This window comes from Mixophyes fleayi, chromosome 4 (assembly GCF_038048845.1).
Source record: "Mixophyes fleayi isolate aMixFle1 chromosome 4, aMixFle1.hap1, whole genome shotgun sequence".
NCBI lineage: Eukaryota > Metazoa > Chordata > Amphibia > Anura > Limnodynastidae > Mixophyes > Mixophyes fleayi.
In genome coordinates this window covers 3962977-3975187 of record NC_134405.1, presented here as the reverse complement: position 1 = coordinate 3975187, position 12211 = coordinate 3962977, and the positions used below count along the sequence as shown (strand labels likewise).

At 47.7% G+C, this 12211-nt stretch overlaps 2 protein-coding genes across 2 annotated transcripts in view; both read left to right on the top strand.

Moving 5' to 3' along the window:
- The window catches only part of GIGYF1 (GRB10 interacting GYF protein 1), a 12037-nt gene extending 1540 nt beyond the window's left edge, over positions 1 to 10497 (top strand). Inside the window, 20 exon segments of the mRNA XM_075204941.1 lie at positions 517 to 681; positions 807 to 914; positions 916 to 960; positions 1140 to 1199; positions 1201 to 1232; positions 1481 to 1576; positions 1750 to 1771; positions 1773 to 1851; positions 2966 to 3048; positions 3177 to 3213; positions 3216 to 3307; positions 3387 to 3396; positions 3399 to 3512; positions 3515 to 3558; positions 5221 to 5384; positions 5535 to 5562; positions 5564 to 5684; positions 6543 to 6727; positions 6939 to 7068; positions 7200 to 10497. Coding sequence (XP_075061042.1) covers positions 517 to 681; positions 807 to 914; positions 916 to 960; positions 1140 to 1199; positions 1201 to 1232; positions 1481 to 1576; positions 1750 to 1771; positions 1773 to 1851; positions 2966 to 3048; positions 3177 to 3213; positions 3216 to 3307; positions 3387 to 3396; positions 3399 to 3512; positions 3515 to 3558; positions 5221 to 5384; positions 5535 to 5562; positions 5564 to 5684; positions 6543 to 6727; positions 6939 to 7068; positions 7200 to 7252 — 1668 coding nt within the window. The 3' untranslated portion in view covers positions 7253 to 10497.
- Positions 1 to 12211, top strand: part of TFR2 (transferrin receptor 2) — a 156374-nt gene that overhangs the window by 10842 nt on the left and 133321 nt on the right. The gene's annotated exons all lie outside the window — the stretch shown is intronic.

Sequence of the window (12211 nt, the reverse complement as noted above, 5' to 3'; positions counted from 1 at the left end):
TTCTCTCTCTCTGACTCTGGGCCCTCTGTGTCTCTCTCTCTCTCTCTCTCTCTGACTCTGGGCTCTGTGTCTCTCTCTCTCTCTCTCTGACTCTGGGCCTCTGTGTCTCTCTCTCTCTGACTCTGGGCCTCTGTGTCTCTCTCTCTCTCTCTCTCTGACTCTCTGACTCTGGGCCTCTGTGTCTCTCTGACTCTCTGACTCTGGGCCTCTGTGTCTCTCTGACTCTCTGACTCTGGGCCTCTGTGTCTCTCTCTCTCTCTCTCTCTCTCTGACTCTCTGACTCTCTGACTCTGGGCCTCTGTGTCTCTCTCTGACTCTCTGACTCTCTGACTCTGGCCTCTGTGTCTCTCTCTCTCTCTGACTCTCTGACTCTGGGCCTCTGTGTCTCTCTCTCTCTCTCTGACTCTCTGACTCTGGGCCTCTGTGTCTCTCTCTCTCTCTCTGACTCTCTCACTCTGGGCCTCTGTGTCTCTCTCTCTCTCTCTCTCTCTCACTCTGGGCCTCTGTGTCTCTCAGGAAGCGGAGAAGTTGGTGGCCTCCCTGCAGGATTCTTCCCTAGAGGAGGATGGGTTCTCCTCCTCCCGCTCTCACAGTGCTGCTGCTCTGCCCCTTTCCCACGAGGCTGCCATGAAGTGGTTCTACAAAGACCCTCAGGGGGAGATCCAAGGTCTGTCTGTTATCCTCCTTCTGGCACCGGGTTACGTTGGGTTGGGGGGGGGGGGGGTCTCTCATGGGCCCATGGTATTTTGTAGGGGGGGCACATCCTGTATTCTCAGCTGTATTTCTCGCATAGGTCCGTTTAGCACACAGGAGATGCAGAGTGGTGCCAGGCCGGGTACTTTACCATGTCACTGTTGGTCAAGAGAGGATGCGACGAGGGATTTCAGCCCTTGGGTGAAGTCATCAAGATGTGGGGGGCGGGTACCCTTCGCTCCGGGGCCCTCCCCGCCACCCCTGCTGGTGAGATGCATGACTTTCTGTGGAGGGTTCTCGGCCTTGGAATACCGGGGTGGGACTTGTAAAATTGATTTGAAAAGTTGGGGGTTTTGTCTCTTAATGGCTGGTGATCCTTTATTTTTATATATATTTGTGCATATTTTTCACAATTCGAATTATATAATGTTTGGTTTTTATTGAAGGGTAATATAGATCAGCAATGTCTGAAGAAACAGCAGGAATTAGCTCTGTATCAGCAACTGGCAACATCAGTACCTTCTGCAGATTATTAGCAGGTAATATAGTTATATATTCTCTCGTATACACTGGCCTGCCTCTCCCCCCTGTCTCGTGCGCCCTGGTCTGCCCCCCCCCCCCCTCCTTGTCTCGTGCGCCCTGGTCTGCCCCCCCCCACCCCCCTTGTCTCGTGCGCCCTGGTCTGCCCCCCCCCCCCCCCCACCCCCCTTGTCTCGTGCGCCCTGGCCTGCCTCTCCCCCTCCCCTATAGTGGGATAATATATGGTCTCCTGTTTCTCTGGCTGCAGACAGCAGTACTCCCAGCAGAAATCTGGAGATCTGACTCCCCAGCAGCAGCAGCAGCTGACACTGTTCCTCCAGCAACTGAATCCCTCAAAATCCAGGTACCCGCACATTGTGTGCTCTCATTACTCCGCAGTAGTGGAGCTATTGGGGGAGATGGCAGCGTGCCAGGAGAGGGTTTGTTAGTGGGTGGGGGGAGAACTCTTAGGTAATTGGGGGAGTAGTATAGGGGGGGCTTGTTTATTCACCAGAAACTTTATTTCTCATCCTTCAGAGGTTCGGACGCTTCCCTCCTCCCCCTCCATGAGTAGATCTCTCTCTGTGCCAGACACTGGATCCTTGTGGGATCTTAATACCTCAAATACAACGACAGCAGGTAAGTCCCGTTCCTGAGACTATGCCCTCTAGTGGAGAGAGGGGCTAGTGAGCTTCAGTGGCCCTAGGAGAGCTTCTACAGGGTAACACATGTTGAGTGCGGCAGGACATCACACCTGAGTTTAAGAAGACTTTTCCCCCTTCTGAGCTGCGTCGTACATCCAACCAAGTGACCACCTAAACATAACCAGCACGTGGAAAACTCCGGACGATAACGCCCTTGTCCGTATTAAAGACCAAACATGGTTATTTATAAGACTGCTCGGATTTGTGCTCTAGGAGGGATGATTTGGTGCTGGCTTCTTGTTTGTTTCCAATTGCCCAGAGTAGTAATATGAACCTAATCAATATACTTCTTTGTTCTATTATTTTAACTGTTCAGTATCTATAAACCAGAGCGATGAAGAAATATCTTATACGAACAGCGGTTACAGCCCATTTGAAGCTCCACCATGATTCTTATGTAATGTCACGTGTTTGAACGTAGCTTTGAGTAAATAGTCTAGAAAGGACTGAGGGAGCGTGTCTGGGGTCTTCACCATTATCTAAGGAGTGGGAATGTTCTCCTGTGCTTTGATCCGTGTCTTCGCAGCCTGGGGTCATCCACTGTCCTTTCAATGTGTATCTGGAGCACCAGCGTATGGACTGGACCTTGCATGTCACCCATGTAGGGCAAAGATCGACCCATAGCAGAAGAGGTAGTAGGACTGATGACCGCTGTCAGCTCCTCCATATGTTCAGGCTTATTATTTTCATGAACTGCATCCTCGGGCAGGATAGACAATGGTGGACTTACTATCCAGAAGATGTCGTGTCTACAGAGGGTGGGGTCTGTTCTGTGTCTCACAAATGCCCGTTACCAGCTTGTGCTGCTGAACAGGACAACTTCATGCAAAAGCCACAAGTGTCCACATGGAACCAGTTCCTTGTATGGAGCCAGCTGAGGCCAGCTCCACACGGGCATAACCAGTAAATTTATGGCTCCTGTCCCTCCCAGTGGCCGGATAGGACTGCAATCAGAAGGGGAGAAATTTTGTCCTGACCTCAATAGTGGCCGGAATGTGTCTTGTACTTTTATAAGGTGCTGTCTGTGAAGTTATTTCTCTCCTTTCCAGGTGGGGACTCCGCTCTGTGGGACCTGCCAGTCTCTGCTGTCTCTCAGGGGCCAATATTGGAGCAGCTGCAACTGCAACAAAAGGTAACCCTAACTGCCTGGTGTGCAGGTGTAGTGGACAGAGCGGCGCGTGCGGGGGCTGTAGCGGGGGATGGAGTGGAGCGTGGCGGGAGGGGAGCAGTGTATAGTTCATAATTACCTCTGTACCCCAGTTGCAGGAACGCAGAGATGCAGAACTCAGGGCTAAGAGAGAGAAGAGGAAAGGAAGAGGAGAGAAGAGAAACGAAGACAGGAAGAGCAGAAGCGAAGAGACCAGGAGGAGGAGATGTACAGGAGGAAGCAGGTGAATTTCTGTCTTTGGCCCTTCTGGCGTCCTACCAGTTATACCCTTGCTAACCACCTGCGTTCTGCTTTTGTTTCAGTGTCGCCAACAACAGAACTGCTTCTGAAGCTTATCCAGCAAAGTGGGCAACCTTCCTCATCTCAGTCTGTCTGGGCAGCTCACGGGAAGGGAGTCTCTTTAAAAGCCATGTTGGAGATGCAGGAGAGAGAGGGCAGCTGCTGAAACAAAGAGCGCAGCCGGCTCGGACAGTGGTGAGTGGGGCTTAGAGAAGAGGGTTGGAAGTAGGACGGCGGATGGTGACTGCCAGGTTAGAGAGACCCCATGTGTGATGAGGGATGGAAGTAGGACGGCGGATGGTGACTGCCAGGTTAGAGAGACCCCATGTGTGATGAGGAGGGATGGAAGTAGGATAGTGATGGTGACTGCCAGGTTAGAGAGACCCCATGTGTGATGAGGAGGGATGTAAGTAGGATGGCGGATGGTGACTGCCAGGTTAGAGAGACCCCATGTGTGATGAGGAGGGATGGAAGTAGGACGGCGGATGGTGACTGCCAGGTTAGAGAGACCCCATGTGTGATGAGGAGGGATGGAAGTAGGATGGCGGATGGTGACTGCCAGGTTAGAGAGACCCCATGTGTGATGAGGAGGGATGGAAGTAGGATGGCGGATGGTGACTGCCAGGTTAGAGAGACCCCATGTGTGATGAGGAGGGATGGAAGTAGGATGGCGGATGGTTACTGCCAGGTTAGAGAGACCCCATGTGTGATGAGGGATGGAAGTAGGATGGCGGATGGTTACTGCCAGGTTAGAGAGACCCCATGTGTGATGAGGAGGGATGGAAGTAGGATGGCGGATGGTGACTGCCAGGTTAGAGAGACCCCATGTGTGATGAGGAGGGATGGAAGTAGGACGGCGGATGGTTACTGCCAGGTTAGAGAGACCCCATGTGTGATGAGGAGGGATGGAAGTAGGATGGCGGATGGTGACTGCCAGGTTAGAGAGACCCCATGTGTGATGAGGAGGGATGGAAGTAGGACGGCGGATGGTTACTGCCAGGTTAGAGAGACCCCATGTGTGATGAGGAGGGATGGAAGTAGGACGGCGGATGGTGACTGCCAGGTTAGAGAGACCCCATGTGTGATGAGGAGGGATGGAAGTAGGATAGTGGATGGTGACTGCCAGGTTAGAGAGACCCCATGTGTGATGAGGAGGGATGGAAGTAGGATGGCGGATGGTGACTGCCAGGTTAGAGAGACCCCATGTGTGATGAGGAGGGATGGAAGTAGGATGGCGGATGGTGACTGCCAGGTTAGAGAGACCCCATGTGTGATGAGGAGAGATGGAAGTAGGACGGCGGATGGTGACTGCCAGGTTAGAGAGACCCCATGTGTGATGAGGAGGGATGGAAGTAGGAAGGCGGATGGTGACTGCCAGGTTAGAGAGACCCCATGTGTGATGAGGAGGGATGGAAGTAGGATAGTGGATGGTGACTGCCAGGTTAGAGAGACCCCATGTGTGATGAGGAGGGATGGAAGTAGGATGGCGGATGGTGACTGCCAGGTTAGAGAGACCCCATGTGTGATGAGGAGGGATGGAAGTAGGATAGTGGATGGTGACTGCCAGGTTAGAGAGACCCCATGTGTGATGAGGAGGGATGGAAGTAGGATGGCGGATGGTGACTGCCTGCAGATATAATTTGGAGACTAAGTATTATATTGGGTCTGCAGAGTTGTAAGGACATAGCAGCTGAGCGGTGATGGAATGTTATATGAGGGGTATAACAGCCAGGGGGGTGTGTAGCAGATAAAGGTGGGGGTTATAGATGGTGGGTAATGTAGGGGTAGTAAGTTGAAGCTGTTATGGGTAATATAATTGTGTTGTAGACATCGTCTCATCAACCTTCTCACTTTCAGCATGGAGGTCTGGGGATGTCTGGTTCTGCAATCATTCCCTCCCAATGGGGGTCTGACTCGAGCTCTCTGTGGGGCGGGCTGGAGAAAAGCCCCTGGGAAGAAAGTGTCAAATCTGGGGCGAGCAGCAGGGGCCTAAGAAACAGCAGAAGTAGCCCATCGCTGACGTGAGTGCCCCTTCCAGATTGTATATTGCTCTCACCACATCTACACATTTATTCCTCTGTCTGCTCATTGTTCACCTAAGGCACTTTAGGTCAGTGTCCACATTAATCTTGCTCACCTCTCATCTGCTGCCCCTTTCTCTCATATCTCAGGGATTCCTACACGGCATCTGCCCGACGCAAAAAAAACGGACGACGAGGAGAAGCTCCTGAAACTACTGCAGGGAATTAAACCGTCAGATGGGTTTACTCAGTGGTGCGAACAAATGTTACACATCCTCAATACATCGAATAACCTGGACGGTGAGGTTTCTGTACTGTTGCTGCTGTCTCTCCCCTCCTCCCTGCCATGACCTTCTGTCTTCTCTCTCCCCCCCTCCCTGCCATGACCTTCTGTCTTCTCTCTCTCTCCCCCTCCCTGCCATGACCTTCTGTCTTCTCTCTCCCCCCTCCCTGCCATGACCTTCTGTCTTCTCTCTCCCCCCCTCCCTGCCATGACCTTCTGTCTTCTCTCTCTTTCCCCCTCCCTGCCATGACCTTCTGTCTTCTCTCTCTTTCCCCCTCCCTGCCATGACCTTCTGTCTTCTCTCCCCCCCCCCCTCCCTGCCATTACCTTCTGTCTTCTCTCTCTCCCCCCCTCCCTGCCATTACCTTCTGTCTTCTCTCCCCCCCTCCCTGCCATGACCTTCTGTCTTCTCTCTCTCCCCCCCTCCCTGCCATGACCTTCTGTCTTCTCTCTCTCTCCCCCTCCCTGCCATGACCTTCTGTCTTCTCTCTCTCTCCCCCTCCCTGCCATGACCTTCTGTCTTCTCTCTCCCCCCCTCCCTGCCATGACCTTCTGTCTTCTCTCTCTCCCCCCTCCCTGCCATGACCTTCTGTCTTCTCTCTCTCTCTCTCTCCCCCCCCTCCCTGCCATGACCTTCTGTCTTCTCTCTCCCCCCCCCCCCTCCTCCCTGCCATGACCTTCTGTCTTCTCTCTCTCCCCCCCTCCCTGCCATGACCTTCTGTCTTCTCTCTCTCTCTCTCTCTCCCCCCCCTCCCTGCCATGACCTTCTGTCTTCTCTCTCTCCCCCCCCCCTCCTCCCTGCCATGACCTTCTGTCTTCTCTCTCTCTCTCCCCCCCCCTCCCTGCCATGACCTTCTGTCTTCTCTCCCCCTCAGTTCCCACGTTAGTGGCCTTTCTAAAGGAGCTGGAGTCTCCGTACGACGTCCACGATTATATCCGTTCCTGTCTTGGGGAAACACTTGAAGCCAAAGAATTTGCTAAACAGTTTTTAGAACGAAGAGCAAAGTACAAAGCCAGCCAGCGACAGCAGGTATCGTGTGACAGCGCCTATAAGCTAATGGTAAATGTCGGCTTCCACCCTTTCTCTACAGCCATATAAGTTCCGCAACTACAATAAATGCTTTTAGTCGAAATATTTTAGTTACAACTGTATCCCAAAAATGTATTATTCAGTCTTCAATTTGCCTATATGTTGAATTGTACTGAAGCTGTTGTTAATGTGCCTGATCGGTATCGTCGTTCTCTCTCTCTCCACCTCCATTCTGCCGCAGGAAGCTGCCTGGCTGAATCCCTCGATGTTTCAGTCATCCCAGAATGCCAAGCAAAGCAGCGGATACGATGTACAGAGCAGCAAGATAAAGAGGCGGATTCAGATGTTACACTCTGATCCCAGCATACTGGGTAGGTATTCCCACTGTCTGCCTTACTGCCCCCGCACTGCCCGCTGTGTTTATTGGCTCTCGGCGATTGGAAAGGTTTATTGTACCGTAATTGTTAGGAACTGATTTAATTGTAATGTTTTTTATATTCAGGTTACTCCTTGCACGGCTCCCCGAATGAGATGGAAGCTATTGACGACTACTGAGGCGTGTCTCTTCCCTCTGACGCCATCTTTACTTCACCCGCCGCATTTCCTGCGGCAATACTGCACTGCAAACTTTACCCCTTCCTCTGCAGGAGGAGGGGCAGAGACTGGGAGAGGAGGGGGTGGGTGTTACCCCGCCAGAGCCAGGGAGGAGGGGGGAGCTTACACCCTGTTACCTCCCCCCACTCCCCTAAACATAATGCACTCATTTTAAAGCACCTTAAAAAAAAAATGCACTTTACAGAAACTGATCAAAAATCTGAATTCCTTATAATTTTTTTTTTTTTTTTTTTTAAACTAAAAATAAAAACGGAGAAAAAAAAAACACCCGAAAAGGAGAGGAAAAACTGGATTTATTGACTTTGACTGTTTATTACTAGTATAACATTTTTGTTTTTTCTTTAATCCTTCATTATTTTAATTTTTTTTTAACTTGACAGTTTCTGAATTTTTTTTTTTTATTAGTTTTTTTTTTTCTCTTTTGTATCAAAAAGTGAAGTATTCCGGCAACGGATCTCTGTTAAAAAAGAAAAAAAAAATATTTTGGGAAAAAAATACAGCCAAAAACACTTTTTTCCTCAAATTTTTTTTGAAAAATCTATTTTGTTTAGAAAAAAACAGAAAAGAAAAAAAAAATTTAAAAAGATTTAAACAAAAAAAAAAGTAGTAAGTTTTCTGCGCTTTCTGCAAAATGACAATGCTCTTGCTTTGAGTTCCCTATTGTGTTGGGGAGGGTCGAGGGGGAGTTATCCATCAAAACTTGAAGAATGCACTTAGCAATTTGGGGAGGGGGGGATTCTGCATTTTTAACGGTTATTTTTTGCACAGATATAAAATGTTGTGATTTTTGTTTTGTTACTAAAATGGCAGAAAAAAAAGAAGAAAAAATTCCCCTTTGAACTGTTAAAATTGTTTGTTGCGTTTGTTTGTTTTTTTTTCCGCCCCCTCTTGTAAAAGGATGCACTTGCTTGTCATATATCGGAGGCCCATGAAGGATCTCATACCACAGTCATTATGGCGGAGTGCCAGGACTAGTAGGCACCCGGCCGCCTCTGTTCCGGGCCTTTCAGTGGATGTTTATGTGGACATTTGCACCTCGCCTTCCGTGTCTACGTTGCTTTTGGTTCATTTTGTTTTTATTTTGTTTTTTTTAAACAAAGGGATATATGGTACCTGTTCTTAATCCTGTTTCCCGGAATTGCGGAATTGTTTATGTTGTGTTTTGTTGTTTTTTGGGTTTTTTTTTGTTTTGTTTTTTTCCTCTGGTTAATGTTTTTATTCTGCTTTTGTTTACAAATGTCCTCAAGTGGACAAATGGCTGATGAGATGGGACAGTGGACCCTTCGGATACGTCTCAAGGATTAACCAGATATTCTTGAGGGGCCCAGAGAGGTGGGGAAAAAAGAGAGAGAGGGGAAAGGACGTTTTTTTGGGATGTGTATGGTGCCGTTGCCTTAATGTTGACACCACAGCTCTACACCGCCCAAGTCTACGCCGTCGCCTACTAAGGACAATTGGGGACCAGCGTTATGAACCTATTTTGAGAGCGTCTCCAGCAGTTGCTCCGGGAAAGCAGTCTTATAAAATGACCTTCTCAAAACTAGCGGAGCGCGACCTCCTACCAAGCTAAAGGGTTTGGCCTGTAAAGAGATTTGTGCCCGACGAGAACCGCCAATACACAAACCCTTCACGGAGGTGCTCCAGTAAAGCAGTGTTTATTTCTGACCAGGCCGCTGGACGTTGTTGCCTGGTGGGGGGGATGTCCTCTCCACTGAACCCTGCAAACTTCACGGAAATATACTGTGTACATAGAACAGCAACAGGAAAACAAAAAAAAACGCTAATTTGCCTAAATGTGGCTGGTTTATGCCTAAAACAACAAAACAATAGACTGGTTTTTGCTTGGGTTTTCATGTGTATCTTAACCACAAGAATGTATTAGGGCAGAAGCTGGTATCCAGCAAAACACAGCTGCCCCTGGTCTCCCCCACCGATAGAGGGCACTGGGGAGTGTATATAGTTGGTGCCCTGGTTTGGGGGTGTATGCAGCGACGCCCTGTTCTCGCTGTATGTATATAAGTGGGGGTTATACGTCTTGTATGGCTTACAAGTATATTGTGCTGAATGTATAACGTGTGTATATATAATGTGTATATACATATGTGCAGGACACTTCCACTAATAAGAGCACCCTGCACGGTGTAATGTGCTGATCTGTGCTACACAGGTCTTATCGTATCCTGCATATATGTATCCACAACATACAGATGTTTATATACTGCTATATCTGTGTATACATAGCCTGGTTCATGTCTGTATTACATGTGGAAGCGGATGTTTACATGTAATACAGACAGTCTGTGGATATCACACATTCACAATCTGCTGTTCTTTTTGCCTGTTGAGTTCCTTCAGTTTTCTCCACTTGTGATGATTTTTTTTTGCCTTCTTTTCAGTATTAAAAGGTTGAAGTGAACAGAATTTGTTTTACATGTGCAGAACCGTCAGTTGAGTGGCATGTGTCACACGCCACCAGAATGGGGGGTCTCACCCCCCCATGCACCGTATTGAAACCTTATATTCTATTCACCGCACCTCCTCGATGTGCAGCTACAACATTGAGTTGGTTCAATCCTATAAATATGTTTATCCCGTCACAGGACCCTGCGGAAAGTGCTCAATGACTTGTTCAAAAAAAGTATGTTTCCGATACCTTGTGTACCTGCAAAAAGGTGTTATAATCCGTAACAACCATTCTGCTTAACTGTCGTCTTCTAATAGTTTAGAAATGCTAATGAAGACATCTGGTTGCTATGGGTTATACTGCCTTGTTTTAGCACCAGTTTTCTATAATGTCCCCTTGAATCTCTTATCCCTGTAGTGAAATGTCTTCCTAGAAACTGCTTCCGGCCTGTTAATTCCAGCACCAATGACCCAGGGCCGGAAGCTATTGAGGCAGTTGTCCAAAATGTCACCGACCAAATCAAGCTCAAACTAACCAATCAGCAGCCAGAACCACGGACATATGTAGTACAAAGCTGTCGTTGGTGAGAGACCTTATATGGTGGCATTACTGAAAGAATGTTTCTCGTTTGCTTCTGGGACATGTTTTACTGCGTGATAATGCTAATAGTGAGTTATACCGTATTCATCATTTCACCACAGGATGCCGCTGTTGTTATTGGCCTCTAGATGATGGAGCAGCTACCACTATGATTAATAAAGAGCTTCTTTGTGCGGATCAATCTATCCCGTGTGTTTTATTGAACCCAGAAAATACTTATAAATATGAGGTGTTTGTAATGTTGTTTGTTTCAGTGTAATTGGCTCCAGGTTAATTTATAGCTGCTAGAGGTGAATCAGTACCGGCCTCTCCCATGTGTGACCTGTGGAAACACCTTGTACGTTTTAAGAACCATTTTGATGGCACAAATGTCTTAGATAAGTTGGCAGAGTTGGGCCAACTCGTCAGACTTTGGTTTTCCTGGAGCTGGTTCCAGGGTCTTCACTAGCCATGAGCCCTGTGCATCTGTTAAAGGCTCAATTTCATTCTTAGTGTGGCCTTAGCCACTTGTAATAACTGTTCTGAGGTCTGAATTTAGATTGAACATAGAGTCTTCAAGAGGAACCTTTTCTACATCACACTTGGGCCATCAAAATAGGTCTTTATATTTTGAACAACAAGATATAAAACACATAAGTAGGAAAATAAAGTTTGTTGAGATGGTAGACCAAGATACAGTAAGCAAAATAATGTACAGACCATTTAAAAAGCGAGAAATTCCAAGTTTCTATCCTGGATACTCTGGTTTCAAATTTTGAAGGACGGCTTCTGGTCATATGAAATAAAGCGACATTCCAGTTAAGAGAATCGGACCTTTTAATAGCAGGCCAGGCAAGACATTCTCACTTGATGAAAATTGAGTTTTCAAGTCTAGCTCACGTGCTGAGGTGCCTTCATCTGCCTGTAAAGTCCATCAATTGGGCCTCAGCAAAGAAAAGCTCATATCCAAACACAACCAAAATTGAGTCATTTTCTTCTAAGGACGACTTGCCTGTCCTCCAGGTCTCTGCTAAATGAGGGCATCTAGAAAGCACTAACCTATGTACAGTGCAGATGTGGGGTCAAGTACTGGGACCTCTTGCCTACAGCCCATACTTAAGAAGTCTAAACTAATGCAATTTATCCATTACTTGGGATACAGACGTGATGATGGAGCAGTTCTTTTTTTAAATCCAATATTTTTATTTGAATTTTGTACAACACACAAGGAAAGCTTCCTAGGCAAAGCTAACTAAAATAAATTCCCTCTTCTAACTAAACCTAATTACCCAGTAGATACGTGGTGTGGTATGATCCTATAAGACCAGCTCAGACTAGCTATGTTAGCTAAACGCTCAATGTAGGTGGTCCCCAGCCAATGTAGAGAGGGGAACAGCTGCCACAATGAGGGAGGGTCCCATGCGCTTGTCACGTCATTAGTCCCGCATCCCAGATTTCCATAGGAAGTCAGCGTACATATGCCAAAGTACCTATAAAACAAGTCTGACACAGGACCACAGTTAGTTTGGGATTCACAGCCTGCTCCCCAAGAAGGTATTCGGACAGAATGAAAGTCCTCTGCCAAAGATCGCAGAGCAGACCTTAAAATATTTAGACTTAGGGCTAGATTTACTAAACTGAGGGTTTGAAAAAGTGGGGATGTTGTCTATAGCAACCAATCAGATTCTAGCTTTCATTTTGTAGAATGCACCAAATAGATGACAGCTATAATATGATTTGATGCTATAGGCAACATCTCCACTTCTTCAAACCTGCCGTTTAGTAAATATACCCCTTAGAGTTTCGGGATTGTTCGGTAAAACACTCATATTCCACAGCCTCATTGACCAAGGCTGAAGCTAGGTCCCTTGGGCACTATCCATGTCCTGGCAATGATTACCTTGGCCAATGCAAAA